General features: G+C 47.3%; 1 protein-coding gene across 1 annotated transcript in view; it reads right to left on the reverse strand.

Annotated features, from left to right (window-relative positions):
• Positions 1-27,368, reverse strand: part of LOC147684877 (uncharacterized) — a 308,164-nt gene that overhangs the window by 93,282 nt on the left and 187,514 nt on the right. The window contains exon 3 of the mRNA XM_086940749.1: positions 7,759-7,918. Coding sequence (XP_086796875.1) covers positions 7,759-7,918 — 160 coding nt within the window. The remainder of the gene's footprint in view (positions 1-7,758; positions 7,919-27,368) is intronic.

Raw genomic sequence — 27,368 nt, forward strand, 5'->3', positions numbered from 1 at the left:
GCATGATGAATTTATAAGTGCTTGTTCTTTGGCGCAGTGATCAGATAAGGACATGGAACCGGCTAGGTGATTGGAGGAGTGCATGGGTAGTGACAAGGCGATGGCTGGACTGCATCCGTAGTGCTCAGGAGATTGTAGCAGTACATGTGTTAGTGCCTGGGCCATTGCATAAGTACATGGGTACTGACTGGATGATTAGAGTACTGCAAGGAGAGTGCATGGCGAAGAAATGCGTTACTTAACTGTAACTGGAGTTATCCAGTATTGGTGTCTTTCATGCCTGAATCATTCCCCGTCGTCGGGATGGGAGTCCCAGGTACATACAAAGTAATGTCCTATAGACATATATATAGAAAAGTAGGCCTAGAGGCTTCACCTTAGTAACATATCCATATCCTTTTGTAAAAAGGACCAAACTATAGAGAAGAGCCAATCAACTGCCACCTCCCTCTAGAACCTTCCTGTCAGGAGCCTCAGTCCCTCAGATTTTCGTACGCACTAAGCTAAGTAGGCGTGATACTTCGAGAATTAGGTGAGTCCTTCCAGGGAAGGCGGGAGGGTTGCATGTGAATCTATGAAAGACACCAATACTGGATAACTACAGTTACAGGTAAGTAACGCATTTCTTATCCAGTATTATGGGTGTCTTTCATAGATTCACATGCCTGAATCAGAGTAGCAAGCAATGCAGAGTGCACATTTCTGATGGAACAGCATATACAAGTCATTAGATAATACACATCATGCAAGCATGAACCATCATTAGACATCCACAATAAGTATTAGTAAAGAAATGTGCATACCAGAGTAGGATGGAGGGACGGAGGTAGGCTCACCTTACTGAAATAGATGGCTTAACACTGTTTGTCCCACTGCTGCATCATTCATCAGCTCCGTATCCAGGCAGTAGTGCCTAGTGAAGGTATGCGGCGACTTCCATGTTGCCGCCCTGCAAATGTCAATGACTGGCACCCCTGCAAAGAGAGCCATAGAAGTGGACATAGCTCTCGTGGAGGGCGCTCTCACTTTGGAATGCAATGGCTGTCCAGCTTGGTCATGACAGAAAGCAATGGCTGCAGAAATCCATCTGGAGATGCTCTGCTTGGTAAGTGGTAGACCTTTCCTAGGTCTGCTGTAAGCTACGAATAGCTGGTTAGATTTCCTGAATGTTTTCGTTTTGTCGATGTATAACTTCAAGCATCGTTTGAGATCCAAAGAATGCAGCGATCTCTCAGCTGCCGTGCTTGGGGTTGGAAAGAAGGAATGCAGGACCACAGGTTCATTTAGGTGGAAGTCCGACGGGACTTTTGGGGTAAACCTAGGATTGGTTCTCAGGATTACTCTGTCGTTTTAAAAACTCTAGAAAAGGATCCTGGATTGAAAACGGCTGTAGCTCACTGACCATCCTTGCAGATGTGAGCGCCAGGAGGAGTGCTGTTTTCCACGAGACATACTTTAGGTCAGCTCTGTGTACTGGTTCGAACGGATGTTTCATGAGCTGGTTAAGAAACACATTGAGATGCCAGGTAGGTGGCAACATCCTTACTGGCGGGAAAGATCTGTGTTTTTTTTTTTTTTTTTTTATAATCCTTTTAGAAATTTCTTAATCAACCTGCTTGACCAGAGAGATGGACTTGTCGAAGTTCTTTTATAACGAGATATTGCTGCTAAGTGTACTTTAATGGAGGAGTGGGCTAGGCCCGACTGTGCCAGATGTAATAGATAAGGTAAGATTTGCTCCGGTGAGGAGAAAGGCCGAATGCCTTGATCTGCACACCAAACACAAAAGCGCTTCCATTTCAGGGAATACGTTTTGGTCGTGCTATCCGCCCTTGCTCTGGCAAGAATGTCTTTACAGTATTGTGGAATAGTCAGATTGTGGAACTCTCGGAACTCAGGAGCCCGGCAGCTAACCTGAGAGACTTCAGATCCGGATGTTGAACTTGATTGTTGTTCATTGTGAGCAGAGATGGATACTGCCGCTGGTGGATCAGCGGCTCCAGGGATAGACGGTGGAGCTCTGTGAACCAATGTTGCCTCGGCCAAGTTGGGGCTATTAAAATTACAAGGCTCCACCTAAATTTTCCTGAGGACTCTGGGAAGCATCGGGAATGGCGGAAAAGGCGTACGAAACACGTTGCGCCATGCAATGGAAAATGCATTCCCCAGAGACCCTGACTGAGGATGCCAACTTGCGAAGTGTGGGCATTTGGCTTTCATTCTCATCGCAAACAGAAAGATTTGCGGCGTGACCCACCTGGAGAAGATCTGGTTGATAATTTGTTGATCTAGCTCCCACTAATGTGACGAAGTTTTCTGCCTGCTCAACGGGTCGGCGAGCACATTGTACGCGCCTGGGACATATTCCACCCTTAGGGTTACATTATGGAGTATGAGCCAATTCCAGATTTATTTATTTATTTATTTTTGCGACTCACGAGAGATTGTCAGCGAGCGTGTCTCTCCCTGTTTGTTGAGGCAGTGCATAGTCGTGGTGTTGTCTGTCCGGGCGAGCACCAGGGAATGTTTGATTCTTGGCAGGAAAACTTGAAGGGCCAGGAAGACCGCCCTCAGTTCGAGCAGATTGATATGTAGTTTCTTCTCCATAGGAGACCACTTCCCGCTTATCTTTAGCTCTTGCAGAAAAGCTCCCCAGCCTTCCAAGGAGGCGCCTGTTGTGACAACATGAGGAGCAGCCGGAAGCAGGAATGACAAGCCTTGAAACAGGTTTTGAGATGACATCCACCATTGCAGGGCTCCGACCATCTGAGGATTCACTTTTATGTGGTCGGCGAATGACCCTCTGCATTGGACCCACTGCTTCAAGAGTGCCTCCTGTAGAGGTCTCATTCGTAGTCGACAGTGAGGAATCAGGAGGATACACGATGACATCATCCCCAGGAGGTATTTGAAGAGGTGGACTGTCAAGACTTTCTTCAAGGCTACTATAGCAGCTAGTGCAAGGAGCTTGTTCATCCTCTCTCTGGATGGGAAAGCTTTTGCTGACCGTGTGTCCAGGGTTGCACCTAGGAAACTGATGCACTGAGAAGGTTGTAAGACCGATTTTTCCTGATTGAGTGTGAGCCCTAAGCAATCGAAAAGCTTTAAACAAGCGTTGGAACATCTGGACACGTCTTCTAGGGATGGAGCCTTGACCAGCCAGTCATTTCGATACGAAAGACTTGGTGATGGCACTGTCTGAGATAAGCCGCCACCGGGGTACGACATTTCGTGAATATGCGCGGTGCAGACTTGAGCCCGAAGGGCAGAACGCAAAACTGCAAGTGTCTGCCCGCTACTGCAAATCGCAAGTACCTTTTTGTGATTCCTGTGAATCACAAGTTGAGGGCCCTGAGGTCCAAGATTGGTCTCCACTTCTTGTCTTTTTTCTGGATTAAAAAGAAGCGGGAATAAAATCCTTTTCCCTTCTGAGATGGCCTCGTCTACGATGGCCTCGTCTACGATGGCCTCGATGGCCTTGTCTACGATGGCCTCATCTAAGAGGGCTCGTCTTCGATGCCGTAGAAGGCCGCCGTAGACGAGCAGTCATAGACAAGGCTGTCGTCGACGACGCAGTCGTAGACGAGCCATCGAGCCATCGTAGACGAGGCCATCATAGACAAGGCCATCGTAGATGAGGCCGTCGTAGACGAGGCCGTCGTAGACAGAGCCGTCATAGACGAGCTGTCGTAGACGAGCCATTGTAGACGAGCCATCGTAGACGAGCCATCGTAGATGAGGCCATTGTCGACGCCGTAAACATGCCGTCCTAAATGAGCCCGCCGTCGAGCCGTCGTAGACGAGCCGTCATAGGCGAGCCATCGTAGACGAGGCCATCGTAGACGAGGCCATCGTAGATGAAGAGGCTGTAATAGGCAATGATGATGGTGTCTTCGTCGACAATCCTGTTGACGATGTTGGCTTCTTAGGCTTTACCTCAGGCAGTATAGAAGACGCCTTCCTGAAGGGTCCTATGACCAGAGGAGGTGATTTTGACGGCTTAGAAGTCGTCTTTTTTACATGATTTTTCTCCAAAAGCAAGTCCTTTGTCTCCTTTTCCACAGAGTGAGGAGATTTTGAAGAACTGCGCCCAGAAGACCCATGAGTGGTCTTTTTGAGGGCCTTCTCAGGACGTTCCCCTGAGGAATGAGTCTGAGGAGATTTTCTTCTCTTTTGAGATCTCATAGATGTTGAGGTCAACGCCTCATCACTGTCACTGGAGAAAATAAAAAACCTCCTTTCTGGTCTTAGTGTTTGACACCATATTAAAAGTCGCCCTTCACGATCTCTCAAAAACTTACTTGAGAAAGTGCGACATACCTTGCAGTCTTTGGCCTGCGGTATAGTTTCTTCTCCTTACCAGACCTTCTTTAAAGAATATATTTGAAGATAATCCATAGTAGAAAAGAATCCTTGATGAAGTTATTTAATGAAAACACAGAATCTGAGCAGAGCTCAGAGGAGACTCCCTTAGCACAACGTGCGGTACAAAATCTGAGAGACTGAGGCTCCTGACAGGAAGGTTCTAGAGGGAGGTGGCAGCTGATTGGCTCTTCTCTATAGTTTGGTCCATTTTACAAAAGGACATGGATATGTTACTAAGCTGAGGCCTCTAGGCCTACTTTTCTATATATATGTCTATAGTACATTACTTTGTATGTACCGGGGACTCCAATCCCGACGACGGGGAATGATTCAGGCATGTGAATCTATGAAAGACACCCATAATACTGGATAATTTATAAGTGCTTGGGTTTTGGCAGAGTGATTAGATAAGGACATGGAACTGGCTGGGTGATTGGAGGAGTGCATGGGTAGTAGTGACAAGGAGATGGCTGGACTGCTTCCATAGTGCTCAAGGGATTGTAGCAGTGCATGTGTTAGTACATGGGTCTTTGCATGAGTGCATGGGTAGTGACTGGATGATTAGAGTCCTGCAAGGAGAGTGCATGGTGAATGTGTAAGTGCTTGGGTTTTGGCGGAGTGATTGGATAAGTACACACATGTCACATTAAGCCCGCCCCCTCCCTTCACCACTGTGCAAATGCGCCCCCTGGTGGGTTTTAAGTTGGGGGATTTATTCCCCTTGAATTCTGAGGGTCCCTGGGGACCAACTAGCCCACCAGGTACCTCCAGTAAGCGCCCCAGAGCTGCGTTGAAGAGAGTTGGTGCAAAGCCACACCCCTTTTTATCCCTCTCTGCAACGCAGCTCTGTGGCACTTACCGGTGCTACCTGGTGGGCTAGTCGGACCCAAGGGACCCTCAGGATACATGGGGACTCAACCCCCCAACTTAAAACGCGCCACAGAGCGTGTTTGCACACTTGTCACATCAGGCCCCGCCCCCTGCCTTTACCACTGTGTGAAAACGCGCCAAATGGCTCGTTTTAAGTTGAGGGATTAAGTCCCCTTAAATCCTGAGTGTCCCTTGGGTCCAACTAGCCCACCAGGTATCTCCAGTAAGCACCACAGAGCTGCACTGCAGAGAGGTGGTCCGAGGCCGTGCACCTTTTACACCTCTCTGAAATGCAAAGGCGAAGCATAACCAGTTGGTTGCAACTGTATGTCTGAGGATTCTCAAGGTGGGAGCAGGATCGGGCAGCGTGGCTGGTGCTGGCCGAATCCAGGATGCTGACGGGCGCAGACAGGCTTGCCTTATGCTCGTTCGCTGCGCGCATCCACGCACCGCACATACTTATGGGGAATCCCCTCTGACAACTAGAGAGCACACTGAGCAAAATGGCATCTCTAGCTGTCGACCAGGAGAGAACCAGAAATGGCAGCCGATCTCAGGTAAGTGTGTAAGTCTTCTATCGCAGAGCCCCCAAAAAGTAGTCTAAGACATCAGATTCAAACAGTGCAAATGCGCAACAACTAAAATCTTTAGTAATGATGTTAAAATAGGTAAAAGCGATTAACGTGCAAATGAGCAAAGAGAACTGACGAGAGCAAACCCATCAAGGCACTGGTATCCGCGCAACGTACATACTTATGGGGAGGTGTGGAGGTGGACCTGGCAACAGCTCTGCAGAACCATTCATGGAATGTCTGTTTCCCACTCGTCTTGTCAATCCTCGACAGACGAAGTGAAGTCAAAGTCATTCTAGGCTTCTACTTCTTTTTGTGATTCTTCCCAGAATATTCCGGGGACCTTGAGTGCAACGAAGAAGACTTGGGGCTCCTGGAACGGTCCGCCACCTTCATTTTCTCCATTGAGACCAAGACCTCCTAGGAGTCACAGTAGATGGCGTCCACTACCGAACCGCAAGCAGTTTTAGGGAGGCTCCCTCAAAACCTTTGGTGTCATGACCGGCAGTCCGAGCACAACCTCAAGTTGTGGTTGCGCTCTAAACACCATAAGCACACAAGGTGCGGGTCTGTAACAGACATGGGGTGGCGACAGGCGCCACACGGCTTGAACCCTACTTTTATAGAGGAGATTCCCACGACACACAAGAAAAAATCTTCAACAAAACGATATAAAAAAAAAAGACAGAAGGATAGCTCGTCTACAGATCGGCATTAACTGGCATGGAAAGAAAAGAACTGACGTCCGCGCCTAGGTGGCGCCTATATAGGTGACCGTGATTTCACATTTCTCAGTACGGAACCGAATGCAGTCATCTGAGGGTGTGCAGGGGTACTGCTCATGCAAAAGTTTCTGGATCTAGTCTGACACCTGGGAAATTCAAAGGTAAGGAATCTGCAGCTAGAAGTCTCTATCAGATCCAGTCACCAAACACAATCATCATGAGGATCAGTGATGGACATCTGACCCTCACACTCTCTGCACGTCTTGAACCCAGGTTTCCTAGGTGAAGACATTTTTCCCTGCAACAACGTTAAAATTCAGGAAAAAAACATTGAAAGAATCCTAATTCTATGGAAAAACTATCAGAAAACCTTTATGCGTCAAAGGTGTGGAAATAGGGAACTGGCGTCAGCATGGCTTCTTATGGCTCCAAGGATGTCGCGCAGTGCTACGTGGGGAGCCATGGGCATTGTGAAGTGGGAGAGCTGCAAGAACAGATTCTGTGAAATGCTGCCACATTGGGATAGTCAAAAGGTGAGGAATCGGTAGATGTATCCCTCAGAAACACATTTACTTGCCATTCTGCTACATATCTTCTGGTCAATGTGCTTTCATCTCATGGCTGCTCAGCCTTTTACTTGATGGCCCTTAAATGTTTATCTTATAACAAAAAGGCACTTTGCTTAACAGGCCCTGGTCAGTGGCTGGCTCTCAGCAGTATATTGGATTGTCAATCTGGCTCATATCCTGTCGTCACCCTGTTAAATTCTAGTCACAGCATATTTATTGGGTACCAGACCTGAAATTACCTGTTACTCTGTGTTAAACCTACAGGTTACCCTGCTTTGTTTGTTCTCAACACTCTACACCTGCTAGTTACTGTATTATGAATGTAGCAATCACCCTTTAGTAGATGTGTTGGTCAGAAATAGAAGCATAGGCTCTCACATTTTCCAAATACTTCTGCAATTGGCGTGTCAAGCAACTAACAAACTTCTCTATTAGTAAGTGATTAATTAGGAGTCAGTAACTTTCTGTTTCTTTGGATGGTGGCTGAACGCTCCACTGACTGTGGTTCTGTCTTCTGACAAAATTGTCTAGCATTGCACGGTGGTGGGTACATGTGGACTGGCAGTCCGTTTGGGCCTAAGCATATGATCAGTGTTATGAAAGTGAAAGTGTTTAAACAGAACAGGGTGATAGGAGAAATAATACATTTCAACATACCTTTTCATATATGTACTCCAAAATGTTTGGTTGATTGTATATTACAGCCAGAAATATGAGATTTCGCTTGCTTTCATCTTGTGTACAGGGGTCAAAAAGGTGTTGCTTGATCAAATAATGCAAGACATCAACATATCCCAGCTGAACACTCTGCAGGGCTCTATAAACATAATTAATATTGCAAGTAGTGAGTACAAAATAATTAACCTTGCATCAAAAAGGGTAAACATGGAAGTTACTAAGGAAGTCATAATCTGTAAATCAAGCCAAATGTTGTGGAAACGAGGGGTAAGAAGTCATTTAATCTGCTTTTTAAAACAATAATTTGAGATACACCTTTGGTTTAAAATAAGCATTCATTTCTAACTTTTAAGAAAAGATTACATTGTGCCTTCTGATCGACTATATATTCTTCTTCAATAAAAAGGGTGGGCATTGTCAATCTTCATCTGAGTTTATGATGCCCCTTCTTGTTTTGAAATCTTAGGCCATTGTAGTTTAGGCATGTCTTGCTTAAATCTCCTCAGGGGTACATATCCAACAATTGGCAACAGAACTATGTCAACTAAAAATATATTTATATATGAAACCCACAGAATTGTATCTATTTCCTGGCTGGTCTATTCAAGGTCCTCTGTCAGTGAATAGATCTGCTCTATGTTCCCAGGGACATAGGCACAATTTAGTAAAATCAGTTTCATGGAATCAAATACGCAAGCAGACCTCGAGCATTCACACAGACCCAAACAATATCAAAACAATCACAACCCAGTACAGCACAATACCTCAGAACAACATATATATCCACTCAACAACACAACATATTAATAGAACTCCACATAACAACAGCCCAAAACATAAGCAAACCAATACAGCAACAAGCACAACTAAACAGCCATACAATAAAAGTATACAAACATAACACAACACCACACCTCAACATGACAACACAACACAAAAAGTAAAAATAACACAACCAAAAATAAGGGCAATTGCGGGATACGCCCAGCAGGCTTTCCCATGCAAAATGAGCACAATGATGGACAAAGGACAGTGCAGGGCGTACAAATGTATTTTCAAATTAACAAAATACATACGCAACAGCGGGATTCGCCTAGAATTTGGCCTGGTGCAGCAGAGCAAAGAATGCCTTGGCGTGCATGCAAAATATTATTGCTCTGTACTTAATGCGCCGGACGGGAGTTTGAAGAGCAGGCTAAAACCCATATATGATGGCCCAACCAACCCATGGCAAGCTTATCTGCAGAAAGCAGTAGGAGTGTTAGGCTTGGCAACTCAAAACTGCAGCCAGAATATCAAAAATGCAATAAACAAACATTGCCATTGATTGTCAAGAGAAATCGACTTAAGAAATCATGAAGAAGGAAGAGGCCAATCTGGGGTGATAGCAACCTACAAGGAATACAAACTCCATCTTTATCTTGATCAAGCAATTGGGAGAAAGGCTCTTAAAAACATCCAGTGGGCTAGGCTTGTACCTCTCCCGATAAAAGAGGTAAACCCGAGTTGGAAAACCTTGGAAAATAAAAAACGATGCAGAATATGCGACTTTAAAACAGAATCTCTGCTACATCTAATGTGCGGTTGTACGGGGCTCTTAGAATCCCGGGTTAAGCTATTGAAACCCATATGGCTACGCAAAGGTGTTCGAACTACAACAGAGGCTGTTACGGCTATATTTTTTTCCACAACTTTTTTATTGAGAAAATCGCATAGAAGACACAGCACTCCGCATTCCGGGGAAGCTGTAGCAAGTACAGTACATCAGAAGCAGCGATTTATTTTCATTAGAAAATTTCCTCCCAGCCCCTTGCCCCTTTCCCCAACTCCCCAAGACCCTCCCCCCTTTCCACAATGTCTCACCAATGCCGTCTAACATATATATATATATACAGCGTAATGAATACTTCTTAGCCTCCATGTGCCCATCAGACCCGCTCCTCCTCACCTCCCGCCCGTGCTGGGGGCTCAAGCCATAGGCCCCTGTAGTCCGCCCATCTTTTCCATATTTTATAATGTTTTTTGGGACAGCCCCTGGCCTCGAACACCGGTCTTTCCAGTCCCATGCAAAAGTCTAGTCCTCTTTTCCATCTGACCACCGTGGGGGCCCTGGGGTCTTTCCAGGCCTGGGCTATATCTCTCTTTGCCACTGTAAGGCCCAGCAGGAGCAGATGTCTTTTGTAAATGTTGCCTCCTACTCCCTCCAAAACATGTAGCAGCCCCAGCCTTGGAGTACGAGGGAGGTCCCACCCCAGCACATCAGACACACAGCTCCATACTCCCGTCCAAAATCTCACTAGGCCACTGCAGCCCCACACTGTATGTAGAAGATCACCCGTCTCCCGGCTACACCTCAGACACATCGGAGACTCAATCATGCCAGCCCTCCACAATCTCTCTCTGGTATAGTAAGCACGGTGTAGGTACTTAAACTGTATCAGGCGCAAGAGCACGGCAATAGCCGCCCCCTTGGGGATTCAAGGGCTTCTCGCCAGTCTTCCACTCCCACATCTCTCACCCAGCGATCACGTAGGGGCTGCAAGTCAGAAGAACAATGTGTGACTAGTGTCTGCTATATACGGGAGATTTTCTTCTCCCCCAGGTCCCCCATGAATACCTTTGCTTCTATCGGGCTGAATTCTGGCAGGGTGTCTAGGCGTTCCAGCGTGGGGGTGATGGCATGTCTCAACTGTAAGTATCGAAAGAACTGCGTGTGGGGCATACTGAATTCTTCACTGAGTTCCTGAAATGATTTAAGCGTAGTGCCCTTCAAGATATGCCCCAGTGCGGAGATTCCTATTGAGTCCCAGCCTCCAAAGCCCCGCAGCGACGCTAGCTCCGGGAGTTGCCCATTATGCCAGAGTGGGGTCTCCCTCGTCAGTTTCCCCCACCATCCCATACAGTGCAGTGTTTGTCGCCAGAGCTGGAATACCACCTGCGTCGCTCTTGGTAGCCCTTCCCTCAACGGCGCTGAGTACAGAATAGTGTGTAGCGTGTCTGGGTCCATCAGGTACCTTTCGAGGGCGTAAGCCGGGTCTCCCCTGTCACCATACCACCAATCATTTAGCACTACAAGGTGTGATGCTTGGTAATATGACAACATATCGGACGTCGCCAGCCCCCCCACAACATGTGGACAAAAAGCAGGTACGCAAAGCCACTCTCGACGCCCCTCCGGCCCATAGAAATAGGCCCAAAGCGGAGTTAACCTGTTTGAACCATTGCGATTGGATTGGGTACGGGTGATTCTGCAGCTGGTACAACATGCGGGGGAGGGCCACCATCTTAAATATTGCTGACCTGCCGTATATATTAAGAGGCATCCAAGACCAGTACTTCAGCTCCCGCTGTACCTTGTCCCACACTGGAACTATATTGCGTTCCCAGGCAATAGCCGGCGAGGTCGTCAAAAACACCCCTAGATATTTGAGACCCCCAGACGCCATCTGTAATACCGATGCCCACGCCCCGATCTCGGAGCTATTGCTAAGCATCCAAAGCGTGGATTTCTGTGGATTCAGGTAGAGTCCCGACACTTCCCCGAAAACGTTTATGATCTCGAGGACCCTAGGCCCGGACCGGTTTACATTCGTAAGGAAGAACAGGACATCGTCCGCATATAATGCGATTCTATCTGAAGGTCCCGCCTCCCATTCAAACCCCCGCAGCTGCGCATCCATCCGGACCCAAGCAGCCAGCGGTTCCATAGCCAGGGCAAAGAGGTACGGCGAGAGGGGACACCCCTGTCGGGTACCCCGTCCTATTGGGAAGGGCGCCGACATTTCCCCCGCCACTCTCACCATGGCTGTCAGGTTGGTGTACAGCAGCCGAATATAAGACATGAAATGTGGTCCTAGATTTAGACGTGGCAGGAGCGCAAATAAAAATGTCCAGCTCAGGGAGTCAAAGGCCTTGTCGATGTCCACTTATAGCAGTGCCGTCTGATCCCCGGTCCTAGCCATCGCTTCTACCGCCACGTGTGCACGCCTGATATTGTGCCTCGTCGCTCTGTGAGGCATAAAGCCAGCCTGATCCGGGTGAACAAGGTCTGTGATGTACGGGAGTAGCCAGTTTGCAAGGGCCTTATCCAATATTTTGGCCTCAATATTCAACAGAGAAATTGGACGATAGGACTCGTGACGGTCTGGGGGCCGTCCGGGTTTACAGAACACTACGATTTCTGCATGCCTCCAGTCCGCTGGCAGGAGACCATCTTCTCTCGCCGCCTCTAGGGCCGCCCTATAGTGAGGCCCCAGCTGGAGGTGATATCTTTTAAAAAACTCGCTCGGGAACCCATTAGGCCCAGGGGCCTTGCCTGTATTAAGCTCTCCAAGGTCTGTACCTAACTCTTCCGCTGATAGTGGGATCTCGAGCCGCTCCCGCACATCGTCTGGAAGTGTGCGGGGCGGAAGGTCATCAATGAACTTTTCAACATCTAGTGCCGGGAGGGAGTCCCGCGGGGCACATTGGGCCGCAAGATAGCAAGCAAAGCTGTCTGCCAGCTCTTTCGAGTCTGAAATAGAGGCTCCGGTGGCATCTCTGAGGGCTGGCATCTCATACGCCTGAAACGTACTCTGGCAAAGCCTGTGGAGAGTTGTGCTGGACTTGTCGCCCCATTGATATATTCTACTTCTGGTTGCCAACCAGATCTGTCGGGCCTCGTTCAGCAAGAGGGACGCATATGATTGTTGTGCCAAAAGCAGCTGCCCCACTCCCTCCTGGTGGCTCGCAACCCCGCATTGAGTTTCCAACTGCTCCACAGCTGCCGCTGTCTTCACGATCTCTTCTTTCCGCTCCCGGCACGCTGTCGCACACCAGGCTATATCTATCCCTCGTAATTGTGGGTTTCATGGCCTCCCAAGCCGTTCTCGCGTCCGCCACTGTGCCTAAATTCTCCTCCCAGTAAGTTACGGCTATATTTGATTGCACATTAACAACTGATCTGGCTAGAATTGGGAGGAAGATACATGCAGGAAGTTCGCTCCAGACTGGACAAAGCTAATGAATGGGACAAAGCTAATGAATCAGACAATTGCACAAAAATACACTTGTTATGTACATAAGAAGTGACAATTCGGCGATAATGTTTTTAAATTAATTAATCACCTAATTTTTATACTGTTTTATGTTTTGTTACAGCAAGAAAAGAGTTATAACTGTCATTTAATCATTCTCGTGTTCTTAAAGTGTGATACATTGCAAATGGTTTTAAGAAACTGTGCAATAAATACATTTTTGACTAGTCACAACCTAGCACCAGAACAGAATAATATCACCACAGGACAACAAAACTCAAATAATACATCTCAACAACATGGCAATTCAACAACACAAAGTACAAATAATTCAAGACAACATAACACTACAAAATATCAACTCACACCACTAGCCCATCAAGAGTATACAAAAATAACAACATGACAACATGAGAATACAATCAGTAACACAACATAAAATATTAACACAACCATCATAACACAAACAGCACATCAAGATATACGAATGTCCCACAACACAAACAACATAACAGTACAGTACAACACAACATACAAACCTGTGCAAACACACGCCACAACCAGAGACATAGGAGAACTGAACATATCAAAAGATCTCATCCCACTATATGGAAAAGATGAAAAACAGTCTTGTAGTTTCAATCGACAGTTACGAAGTTAGGGCAGCAGACAAGATTTCAAAATCAGAAGATCAAGACACATACACATAATTGCATTTCTGAAAGTTTAGCTACATATAAGTCAGTCTCAAACAACATTCTTATTTACACATTATATCGAAAACTCTTAGATCCACAAATCTTTTCCATATAGTGGGAGGAGATCTTTTGATATATTCAGTTCTCCTATGCCTCTTTTTCTGATCGGACCTTTGTTTGTCTGTATCATAAGATACCCAGGTCCTTCGGGTTAATTTTGGGTTACCCAATTGTTTTGTGATTAAACCACACAACACAGAAAAACAGCACATAAATGCAATAACAAAACATAGTATCTCCTCAATAGCACACTATAACACCAAAAAACCAAACTACATTAACTACCAACTCTTTGAGTTTCATGACGTGGCCATTTAGTGTTATTTGCTATATACTGTGTAAGCATCATGCCATGTAACAATGCACATTGTGTGGTATGATGTAGGAAATTTTGACTGCACTCTTTTTTAAGTAAATAATATATACACATTATGACCTCCCTTAGTGTACGTAGACATACCTATGTACTTCTGCTTGACAATGCATCCAATATATCAAGAGTTCGCAGACAGGCTGCAAAAGGTGAAGTAACATGAGCTGCAACATCCTTATAATCTCCTGCCTACTCACCCTATAGCTGCCCTTCCTACCTGCACTCTTGCTTTTCTCACAATTTCCCCTCTAGCCACTTCCCTCATAACACACCTAGTGCATATACATCTTCCTTCCCATCAAACCCTTTACTATTCGGGTTACTAGAGCAACTTCAATGAGATGAACCTTACTATAGATCTTGCGCACTCCCTATACTGTCTCGGTAATTAGGCCTGCAACAATAGCAGCAACATGAACTACACCAAAAACTACAACTAGAACCACAACATTTACAAAATAAAGTGCTGGAAGCCAATAAATTTGCACCACTACCATCTATTTGAGCACTATCAACGGTCATGCTTTCAGACAGGCTGTCATAGTACCTTAAAATCAATACCAATGGAGCTAATACCTGCTCTTAGCATGAAGTCCAATATTCAATAGGACTCATCCAACCACATAACCCAACCATGCCCAAGCATGACTCCACCACCTATCACGCGTGGCAATGAATATGAGGTACATCATCAAAAACAGACATCATGCATATGACTTACTAGCAGACTTCAAACATGGCCTAGAAACATCTGACGGATGCCTAACTCTTTTTAGAAATAGAGTTCAAATGAAGATTTGCAGAGGACTAATTGTGATCCATAAAACGACCCTGCCAACATCAGTCATTAGTCATCAAACATGTCACCAGTTCGTATTGCATATCTAGGCTAGTCCCCAGCTCACCAAGTTGCAACATTCTCATCTCATTCCCCCCTCATATATCAACTACCACATGACAATGCTGTTTTCATAGAAGGCCTCTGGGCTCAACAGCAGACATTCCTATGAATTGCAAGATCCATGCATACTAGGGCACTTCAACATCTGAAGACAAACCAGCCCTATGCAATACTGTCTGCATTCTCTCCGACACTTCAATACTTGGTTTCCACCCTAAGTGGCGGATTCCTAAGCAGCCTGAAAATATCTTATATGAAACTAATCATCAAAAAAGAGGGATCAAAAGAGGGCAGTATTAATGAGTACAAGAAATAGTACTTCCAGAATACTTGTTTATGTACTCTTACATGCCTTTGTAAGTAACTTGTTCTTCTGACTGATACTTTCGACTGCATTTTCATCCCGTTTTGAATCAATATCAAAGTAGTACCCCAAGGGGTGGCAGGGCTCGGGGGAGTGAACTTCACCCATGGAAGCTCTGGAGTTCCAATCAGTCAAAAATACTTTCCCAGCAGGTTTGACACAGTAATGCCTGGTGACGGGTATGGACAGTCTCCCATGTAGCAGCTTGGCAGATGTACAATACCATAAGGCCTCTAGCCATGGTCTTAGTCGCAGCCTTCACCCTGGTGAAATTAACCAGAAAGCCCTTGGAAGTATCCTCTTGTCCACAGCACAGCACAACTTAATGCAACCCACCTCGATGAGGTCCATATCTAGACTATGTTTCCTTTTGTACCTAAGTGAATCCGGCAAAAAGGTAATTGTTTACCAAGTGCTCCTTAGCCCTATCAAAGTATAACCTAAGGCCTTGCTTAGCACCCAACCAGTGTAGTCTCGCCTCCTCTTTAGCGGTATTTAATGGAAAGAAGAATGCGGGAAGCATGATGAACTGCCCCAAATGATAAGGTGACATCACTTTCAGAAGAAATAATGCTGCAATCTGAAGCACCAACTTTATGAGAAAAGGATGGTATAAAACAGCTCTACGGGTATTGCTTGAAATTCAGTAACACAAAGTGAAACAGTGATGCAGATGAAAAAAAAACTGTCTTGAGGATCAAAGTCTCAGGAATCAACTGTGCATATGCACAAATGGTGCACAAATCAAAAAGGGGAGGGACAAAGTAAAGTCCCAATGCAGCAGAATAAAAGTACCTGGGACGAGGGGCGTGGCTAGCAGTCGACGATGGCGGCAGCAAACTAGGCAGGCTCCCGTAGCAAGGCGGCTTCCCGCATCAATCCGCATGCCTATCCGTTCAAAAACGAACCCAGAAGGGGTGCCCCGGGTCCTGTGACCGAACGGCACTTGGAGGAAAAGTTTGGGAGCATTGATGCCCCGGGAACGGGAAGAAACGACGACCTCTGTGTGCGGCCTGGTGGCGTGAGTGCAGCCGCGGTGGCTGGGTTGGGACCTGCCCAGACGGAAGTGGAGCCTCGTCGGCGCTGTAAACCGGAAGTGCCCGCAGTGAGCGCAGACCCACGACAACGGCGTTGAAAGCCTGCAGATCCTTCCAGATCGAATAAGGATTTGCAATATCGCTCCAACGTCAAGACACTACAGTGGACGACGGCGGCGCTAAGTGCAACTGAAGTCGGGAAAGTAAGTGCATAGTCGCCGCCATTTTACATCCCGTCCGCCATTGTAGGCACAAACTTTCTCACCGAAGGGACCGGACGCCCTCTTTGGAACCAAATCCTGAGTAACTAGTGCATCTGTTGTACAGAGTGTGGGCCCGACGGTGGGAAGTCTAACAACTAAGAAGACTTGGCGCCGCTGAAACTCGGACGGCCTAACAGACCATCCGCTGCGAACAATCCTCCAACAGCATGCCGCGGCTGGCTGAACGCGCCAGCGTGACACTATGGCGGGAAAAGGGCTCAGAAATACCTCCACTCAAGCTAAGCTTGATAAATTCGCTTATGATAAACAATCACTCTCCCAGCCGGAGCAGCGCAAATCTATGGGCAAAGGCACGGAAGGAGACGGTGCGAAGAAGGCTACCCTGGAGGACGTCTTGCACGCCTTGGCCCAGGTACAAGCAACGGTGGGAGCGACCGCAACAGAAGTGACCCTGATACGGGCGGACCTCCAGAAGATGAGTGAAAGAGTGAAGCAGGTGGAGGTGGTAGCTAAATCATTGGTGGAGGATGTCTCGGATCTACAGGTCGCAATGGAGAAATTGCAGACCGACAATAAGCTGCTCAAGGAAAAGCTGGACGATCATGAAGGTCGTTCTCGGCGGAACAACGTCCGCATTTTGGGGGTCCCGGAATCTGAAACCACAGGAGCCATGGACTTATATGTGTAAGATTTGATAAAGAACCAGCTAGCCCCCAAGGGCCTTTCAAACTTCTTCACCGTGGAACGGGCCCACAGGCTACCTGGGGGAACGCCTAAGCCAGGGGCCTCACCGCGCCCGATCCTAGCAAGACTTTTTAACTTTAGAGAATGCGACACTATCCTCCAGGTGGCCAGAGTGGCACCAGCCATTCAAATTCAAAACTCGCGGATATCCTTTTTCCCGGACTATACAGCGGAGGTAACAAGACGGAGGAGGACCTTTTTGGAAGTGAAAAAGAAACTGCGTGAACAGGAATTGCCATACTCTATGTTGTTCCCAGCCCGGTTACGGGTGGTCGCTGATAAGAAAGTTTGGTTTTTCGATTCCCCCGAGGCAGCGAGAGACTGGCTTGAAGGATGGCGCACAGTGGAACGCAAATCCGACAGACTGCGCAACAGACACCGGAACGATAGCCGGCCTGGCTCACAGACTTCAGTTGGAAGAAGCGGGAGTGCATCACCGACGCTGGAACTGTCTGGAGCTGCCGGGGGCAAATAATGTCATCAGACCGTGAATTATTTAGACACTGACTCCCTGACACACTGTTTGCTCATGCAGGTCGTTAATGGACGCCGGCCTGGGTACTCCGAGGGCAGCAAGGGAGCCGCCTGCTCGGGGAGACACTCTCCCCCAACGTGCAAGTACTCTGTTTGTGGGATGGGTCAAACGCTCTGCTCAGTTGGGGTGGCGGGCAGTTGAAGGTCCGTTAAGCAGGGAGGCAGGGAGGGAATGGGTGGGGGGGGTTGTTATTTTTTTGTTGGAAATTCACTAAGTCGGTCGGGAACTGGTGCTTGCATTGTGTGTGGTGTAACTGGAAAGGTATACCTACAGGTACGATTGATCCTTTCTGGACGGTTTGTATGCGGATGCGTGATTGAAAATGGCGGATGAACAACTAGTTGACGCGGGGAGTGCTGAGTCACGATCGAGTGGTTCCTCCCTTAGAATACTTTCATGGAATGTGCGGGGACTAGGGGATAAGGTGAAACGCGGCCTGGTACTAAACGCGCTGAAAAGGCACAAACCCCAATTGGCGCTCTTGCAGGAGACACACTTGACAGGAGCGGCCACTAAGGCCTTGGATAGGAAAGGATACAAGATGATGGTGCATTCAGAGTTTTCATCGGGCTCCCGGGGAACTGGTATTCTGATTAAAAAATCCTCACACTTCATTTCAATAAGCACAAAAACTGATAGTCAGGGCTGCTTTGCAGCATTGCAGGGGCAATGGGATGGTCGCCCTCTAACTGTGGTCTCAGTATATATCCCGCCATCCCTTCATTCAATAATGCTTCCAGCCCTTGGTGACTTTTTGTTGTCTCTCCCCGAGAGTAATGTAATTTTGGGTGGGGATTTTAATGCAGCGGTAGATTTACAGCTTGATAGATTTCCAGCGACAGCTTCACCTGGGGGACCCTCTCGGTTTCAGCGATTCCTAACAACAATGGGGTTAGTAGATATATGGCGTCACGTCCATCCTCAGGACAAACAGTACACGTTCCATTCCACAGTCCATAACAGTCTTTCCCGGATAGACTACTTCCTGGCTTTAGGTGAAGGATTACAGCGCGTAGATACTGCAGACATACACCCTCGAGGCATCTCAGACCATTCCCCGATTACTCTAACCATTTCCACCCAGGCAAAATCGCGTATCCGCATATACCCCATTCAAGCATCATATCTCAAAATCCCGAAAATCAGGAAAGCTCTCCAGAAGGCTACAACGCAATATTTTGATGAAAATGTGGCAACTGTGGCCTCCTCCGAGTGCTATGGGAGGCCTACATGACAGTACTAAGGGGGCAAGCTATAAGCTCTATCGCGGTCCATAAAAAGGAACAGGCGGCTGAACAGTCTAAACTTGAGCTAAAACTACGTGAAGTAACAACTTTACACGAGGCTAACCCTACAGATGACACAGCACATACCCTTGCACTCCATCAGCGATTATACACAGAACATGCTCGTCTCACGGTGCAGGGGCACATTACTGATACACAGAATCGGATATATGATGTAGGCGATAAGGCGGGAAAGATGTTGGCCTGGCTCGATAAAAGGGGGGGTAGCTCCAGAGGGATTCAACAGGTGAAAGATAGAAATGGCCTGACGCAAACCAACCCTGAACAGATAGTAGAAGCACTGGCGGCACATTTCGAACAGGTGTATACTCCAGAGAGGGAGGTGACCGCGGTCGTGGCTCAGGATGCACTGAGTAGAATGGAAATCCCAGTATTACAACCAGAAGCAATAGCCGACCTGGATGTGGCCATAACCAGCGATGAAATACAGCTGGCCATACGAGCGCTCAAACCTGGAAAAGCTCTCGGTCCAAACGGCATTCCAGTGGAATGGTACCAGTCCCAGTCCGAAGACCTTAGTCCGTACCTGCTCGATATGTATGAGGAATGCCGAGAGAAGGGTGCACTTCCACTAGACCAGAGAACGGACACTATAGTAGCAATACCCAAGCCCGGTAAATCACAGGAAGAGTGTTCCTCATATCGCCCCATCTCCTTATTAAACGCAGAAGGTAAAATCCTGGCCAAACTCCTGGCTAACCGGTTGATGGCTCATCTGCCTGATCTTATCCATCCAGATCAATCGGGATTAATGCCCCATAGGAACACGGCACTAAATCTTCACAGGGTTCATGGGGTGCTGGCGAGAGCGGACCAGATTCACGACAGCGCAGTTATACTGGCCCTGAACGCGAAAATGGCTTTTGACCTGGTGGAATGGAACTACCTTTTTGAGGTGTTGTCTTGCATGGGCTTCGGCCCGAACTTTATATTGTGGATTAGGCTGTAATATGCGGAGCCGATGGCACACGTGGTGGCGAATGGCCACATTTCACGTACATTTTCGCTAGGGAGAGGCACCCGACAAGGCTGCCCCCTATCTCCTTTGCTTTTCGCGCTAGCCCTAGAACCACTGGCTAACCTAATAAGACAAACACCCTTACTTAAAGGGATACAATGGAAGGAGGGTTGGGAAGACCGGCTGTCCCTCTATGCAGACGACATGCTGGTGTACTTAACAGATCCCGAACAAGGCGTGCCGGCTCTTTTGAATCTGTGTGATGAGCACAGCAGAATTTCAGGATACACAATTAATTGGAGCAAATCGGAGCTATATGTACTGAGGGGCCAGGTCCCGACGCTCGGGTCAGACTGTCCCCTAAGATTAGCTGGTTCCTCTTTCAAGTATTTAGGGATCCATGTCACGAGGGATCCACTGGAATATATGAAATTAAATCTGGCACCACCATTGGAACGACTTAAGCAAGACGTCAAATTCTGGGCGGGGTTACCATTGACAATGCTGGGAAAAGCAGCGTTGTATAAAATGATGTTGTTGCCCCGCTTTCTGTATATCCTTGACAACACGCCCTTTTCGGTGGCGCCGGGGTACTTTAAAAAGGTAGCCTCAGTTGTTTCTGGGCTGCTGTGGTGCAATCGTCCGGCACGCATAGCGCAGGCCAAACTACACAGAGGCTGGTACGATGGAGGCATTGCATTGCCGAATCTGCACCTATATTACTGGGCGAAGCAGCTTAAGCCCATTAATCAAAGGATACATGCCTAACAATCTGATCCAGCTTTTCAAACAGATAGGGTGCAGCTGGGCACCAACAACATGCTTGCCCCACTCTATGACCGACGTAGAATAAGACTCTTAACGGGGCCTACCAAACTCACTGTGGAACTATGGCATGTGGCGACGGCCGCGCTGGGCTGGAAGGGGAAAATTACCAAACTCACCCTGCTCTGGGACACACGTGCCTTGGGAAACCTGAGATACAGTAAGGGCTTCTCTCACTGGGATTCCATTGGAATATCCAAGGTGGGCGACATGTGGGGGCGGGGCGAAGTCATTTCATTCACCCGCCTGAGGGAATTGTACGACCTAGGGCCACACGAGTCATACCGCTATGTACAAATACGCCATGCTTTGCTTGCAGCCATCCCCTCTGGGTCGACTCTACCAGAGTCCTCCCCGCTGGAGGATCGCCTCCTAACTGACTTTATGATAGAAAGAGCGACATCACTTGCAGGGGCAATGGGATGGTCGCCCTCTAACTGTGGTCTCAGTATATATCCCGCCATCCCTTCATTCAATAATGCTTCCAGCCCTTGGTGACTTTTTGTTGTCTCTCCCCGAGAGTGATGTAATTTTGGGTGGGGATTTTAATGCAGCGGTAGATTTACAGCTTGATAGGTTTCCAGCGACAGCTTCACCTGGGGGACCCTCTCGGTTTCAGCGATTCCTAACAACAATGGGGTTAGTAGATATATGGCGTCACGTCCATCCTCAGGACAAACAGTACACGTTCCATTCCACAGTCCATAACAGTCTTTCCCGGATAGACTACTTCCTGGCTTTAGGTGAAGGATTACAGCGCGTAGATACTGCAGACATACACCCTCGAGGCATCTCAGACCATTCCCCGATTACTCTAACCATTTCCACCCAGGCAAAATCGCGTATCCGCATATACCCCATTCAAGCATCATATCTCAAAATCCCGAAAATCAGGAAAGCTCTCCAGAAGGCTACAACGCAATATTTTGATGAAAATGTGGCAACTGTGGCCTCCTCCGAGTGCTATGGGAGGCCTACATGACAGTACTAAGGGGGCAAGCTATAAGCTCTATCGCGGTCCATAAAAAGGAACAGGCGGCTGAACAGTCTAAACTTGAGCTAAAACTACGTGAAGTAACAACTTTACACGAGGCTAACCCTACAGATGACACAGCACATACCCTTGCACTCCATCAGCGATTATACACAGAACATGCTCGTCTCACGGTGCAGGGGCACATTACTGATACACAGAATCGGATATATGATGTAGGCGATAAGGCGGGAAAGATGTTGGCCTGGCTCGATAAAAGGGGGGGTAGCTCCAGAGGGATTCAACAGGTGAAAGATAGAAATGGCCTGACGCAAACCAACCCTGAACAGATAGTAGAAGCACTGGCGGCACATTTCGAACAGGTGTATACTCCAGAGAGGGAGGTGACCGCGGTCGTGGCTCAGGATGCACTGAGTAGAATGGAAATCCCAGTATTACAACCAGAAGCAATAGCCGACCTGGATGTGGCCATAACCAGCGATGAAATACAGCTGGCCATACGAGCGCTCAAACCTGGAAAAGCTCTCGGTCCAAACGGCATTCCAGTGGAATGGTACCAGTCCCAGTCCGAAGACCTTAGTCCGTACCTGCTCGATATGTATGAGGAATGCCGAGAGAAGGGTGCACTTCCACTAGACCAGAGCACGGACACTATAGTAGCAATACCCAAGCCCGGTAAATCACAGGAAGAGTGTTCCTCATATCGCCCCATCTCCTTATTAAACGCAGAAGGTAAAATCCTGGCCAAACTCCTGGCTAACCGGTTGATGGCTCATCTGCCTGATCTTATCCATCCAGATCAATCGGGATTTATGCCCCATAGGAACACGGCACTAAATCTTCACAGGGTTCATGGGGTGCTGGCGAGAGCGGACCAGATTCACGACAGCGCAGTTATACTGGCCCTGAACGCGAAAATGCTTTTGACCTGGTGGAATGGAACTACCTTTTTGAGGTGTTGTCTTGCATGGGCTTCGGCCCGAACTTTATATTGTGGATTAGGCTGTAATATGCGGAGCCGATGGCACACGTGGTGGCGAATGGCCACATTTCACGTACATTTTCGCTAGGGAGAGGCACCCGACAAGGCTGCCCCCTATCTCCTTTGCTTTTCGCGCTAGCCCTAGAACCACTGGCTAACCTAATAAGACAAACACCCTTACTTAAAGGGATACAATGGAAGGAGGGTTGGGAAGACCGGCTGTCCCTCTATGCAGATGACATGCTGGTGTACTTAACAGATCCCGAACAAGGCGTGCCGGCTCTTTTGAATCTGTGTGATGAGCACAGCAGAATTTCAGGATACACAATTAATTGGAGCAAATCGGAGCTATATGTACTGAGGGGCCAGGTCCCGACGCTCGGGTCAGACTGTCCCCTAAGATTAGCTGGTTCCTCTTTCAAGTATTTAGGGATCCATGTCACGAGGGATCCACTGGAATATATGAAATTAAATCTGGCACCACCATTGGAACGACTTAAGCAAGACGTCAAATTCTGGGCGGGGTTACCATTGACAATGCTGGGAAAAGCAGCGTTGTATAAAATGATGTTGTTGCCCCGCTTTCTGTATATCCTTGACAACACGCCCTTTTCGGTGGCGCCGGGGTACTTTAAAAAGGTAGCCTCAGTTGTTTCTGGGCTGCTGTGGTGCAATCGTCCGGCACGCATAGCGCAGGCCAAACTACACAGAGGCTGGTACGATGGAGGCATTGCATTGCCGAATCTGCACCTATATTACTGGGCGAAGCAGCTTAAGCCCATTAATCAAAGGATACATGCCTAACAATCTGATCCAGCTTTTCAAACAGATAGGGTGCAGCTGGGCACCAACAACATGCTTGCCCCACTCTATGACCGACGTAGAATAAGACTCTTAACGGGGCCTACCAAACTCACTGTGGAACTATGGCATGTGGCGACGGCCGCGCTGGGCTGGAAGGGGAAAATTACCAAACTCACCCTGCTCTGGGACACACGTGCCTTGGGAAACCTGAGATACAGTAAGGGCTTCTCTCACTGGGATTCCATTGGAATATCCAAGGTGGGCGACATGTGGGGGCGGGGCGAAGTCATTTCATTCACCCGCCTGAGGGAATTGTACGACCTAGGGCCACACGAGTCATACCGCTATGTACAAATACGCCATGCTTTGCTTGCAGCCATCCCCTCCGGGTCGACTCTACCAGAGTCCTCCCCGCTGGAGGATCGCCTCCTAACTGACTTTATGATAGAAAGAGCGACATCACTGACTTATCGTAAACTCCTGAACAATTTACCTGACCCGCTGGCTCCCCTGAAGGAAAGATGGGAAAGGGAAGTAGACGCCCTAGATGAGCACGAATGGAATGAGGCATTGGCGTCACCAAAAGAGGTAGGCATCTCAGCTAGGCTGAGACTCGTCCAACTTAAGGTCCTACATAGAGTATATTATACAAGAACACTCTTACATCACATCCACAGAATACAGCACCCTTTCTGTCTACGTGGCTGTGGGGAGGAGGGTTCCTTTTTCCACACACTCTGGGACTGCCCACGCATACAAAATTACTGGCGGCAAATATTGCGCACTGTATCACAGACCCTAGAGACCTCGCTCCTCCCAGAACCAAGGCGATGTCTCTTAAACGTGTGGGGACCAACTGACTTATCCAGACATGGCCAACTCTGGGTGACATTAGGCATGATTGTGGCGAAGAGAGATGTTGCTCAGCGTTGGGGGGTGGCAGAACTACCAACGAAGTCGCAGTGGTGCATGAATATGGACAAGATAATGATAACGGAGAGGGCGGTATATTTAAGCCGTGCATGCCCAGGCAAATGGAATAAGGTATGGTCCCCATGGAATGTGTACCGTGGTGACATATGTGAACCTCTGCCAGAGGATGACCAGTTAGAATCGGATGATGAGGGGGGGGGGGGTAGATTGAGGGGAGAGAGGAGGGATAGGAAATACCACACAGATGCAAATGGAGGTGGGGATACCGTCCTCCCTCACTTCGGTTAGGGACTCCAGACAATAAATAGCAACATATACTGACATATGAATCTTTCGTACAGCTAAACTGCACTATTACTTTTATTTGACCGCATTGTGATTTCCTGATTGATCTTTTTGTTATTTTCATAAAAAACAAAAAACAAAACCTTACTTAACTTGCAACGTGATATTGGTTAAATACCTTTCATTCGATTTCGTGATGTGCCTTTTTACAGTAGCAGCGTGACTACTGTGTGGACTTCTTTTATGCATGGCTATCACTGCTCTTTTATGAGCAGCCAGCCCCTCTGGGTTGTAGGCAAACTGCTGTGTAACTGTGTGAAGGTAAAATAAAGGTTTTAAAAAAAAATAAAAAAATAAAAAATAAAAAAAGTACCTGGGACATATATTTGAAAGCACTTTTAAGAAGTACATCACAATGGGTGACCTGAAAAAAGAGGGTTTATCAAGTAAATGGAGATAGGCCACAACGTAACCTTAACTGCACACAGCAAACCATTATTGGGCCAGAAACAAAATAAATAAAAGAACATCAGACAACCTCACTTGACGAGAAGTGTCTTGTCTATCCTCACATCGGGTAATGAACTTGGACCAGCAGCCAGAGTAGATGAATTTTGTTGGTGGACTGTGAACTGCCAAATTATAATCAACAACTTCTGTGGAAAGTCAAGCCACTCAGCTCAGCTTGTTTCAGCTCAGTCTCAACTCATGCGGGTTTAAATTGTGGAGGTTAGGTAGAGGAACACTGCCCTCCTGTTGGGGCAGCTGGCCATCATGAAGAGGACATGCTGTCTCAAATGAAGTCTTCCTGGGTGAAGATGCACAGATACAGCGATCAGGGCAACAGACTCTCCAAACCCAATACAGGCTATTGAGATGAGCTGGGCCTAATCTCACATGACCTTGTTGAGGACCTGTGGCATCAGCAGCAGAGACGAGGAGAGGATGTGTAAAGGAGTCACTCATCCCTCTGAAGGTACAATCCATCTCCCAGAGAGCCTGAAGGAGGAACCTCTAGGTTGAAAAATGTTGAACAGTTAGTGTTCTCAGTGGTAGCAAACTGATCTACTTAGGGCACACCATACTAAACAACTTTTGGGAACAGATACCACTCATGATTGTCAGGATTATGCCGGCTGAGTTCACCTGCCCTGATGTTCCAGGAACCCACCAGGTGACTGACCGTCTAGGAGAGCCTGAGCGGATCCAGCCACAGCCTCATAGCCAAGAGAGAGAGGCACAGGACCCCACACTGCACTACAGTATCACATAGTGATAACTTTGTCCATCGGGACTTGGACCATATTATCCCTGATGGAGGGAAGAAAGGACTTGAGAGCCAGATAGTGTGCAGTTCTGGAAGGTGGATATGGTGATGCTGCTTCACAGGAGATGCAAGGCCACTGAGTTCCATTTCCTCACCAGCCCAGAGAAGAGGATGCAATGCCAAGAGGTTGAGACTGGATAGTTGCTCTGCATATAGCATACCAAAGCGCAGTCGAGATGTTAGTGATTATACAAAACAAATACATTTGTGAATGGAAGTTGGATATTAATTACACAATGGTCGATCTATTATTCTACTATGATTTAATACAGTGATTGGTGCTATTTTGGGCGGCTCAACTAATGATGATTCATTGTGAAATATTTGGGGATCTTAAGTCACTGAAACCTGTTAATCCAGAATCTTTGTTTTCTTCTTGTTGTTGAACTTTAGAACTTGACAGCCCCGCCCTGAGGAAGCTGTAGCACTCCGCGAAACACATTTTGGCCTGGCACCCCTGGAACAGAGACGTTATGATATCATACCAGTCAAGTATATAGGGGATATTGATGTGGAATAATTAAAAGACGCTTATGCAAAATGTCTTTTGGTGTTGCAAACTGGCCAGTAACAGAATCGGGCCGTTTGTGACTGCAAAAATAAACTTTATAATGTACAAAAGCCAAAGTGCGATTTGGTAACTTGTTACTGAATCGCAATCTGGCTTTTCGAATTTGTATTTGGAAGGGGTGTGTTTAGGGCGCCCCTTCCACATACCAATTTGCAGTGGTATGTATTAATGTTTTGCAATCAAATTCTGGTCGCAAATCATTAATAGTTTTCCAACACCTCAAAGGAGGTGGTAACCCATTCACAAATGGGAAGGGGTCCCCAAGCAACCCTTTCAGTAAGAATTGCAAGCTGGAAATCGCAATTCCTACCTTTTGGTTTTGAGTATTTGATATTCCTACTTTTAGTACATTTGGCCCTAAATGTATATAAAGAAACATTGAGGTTACAACTGATAATAAGAGATCGTGAATTTCATGCCAGACTAAGCTGCTTTTGGGAGCAGACACCACTCATGATTGGCAAGATTATGACTTCTGAGTTCATCTGTCAGGGAGATCCTGTGCATATCCTGCCACTGTCACTAACACAGCCTCAGAGCCTCTAGAGAGATGGCACAGGACCTCCACAATGTCTTGCTTGTTGCTGTACCAGATGGTGATCAATTTGTCCATTTAAACTTTGACCGACCTGCCCATTATGGACGGAAGTTA

This window comes from Lissotriton vulgaris, chromosome 10 (assembly GCF_964263255.1).
Source record: "Lissotriton vulgaris chromosome 10, aLisVul1.2, whole genome shotgun sequence".
NCBI lineage: Eukaryota > Metazoa > Chordata > Amphibia > Caudata > Salamandridae > Lissotriton > Lissotriton vulgaris.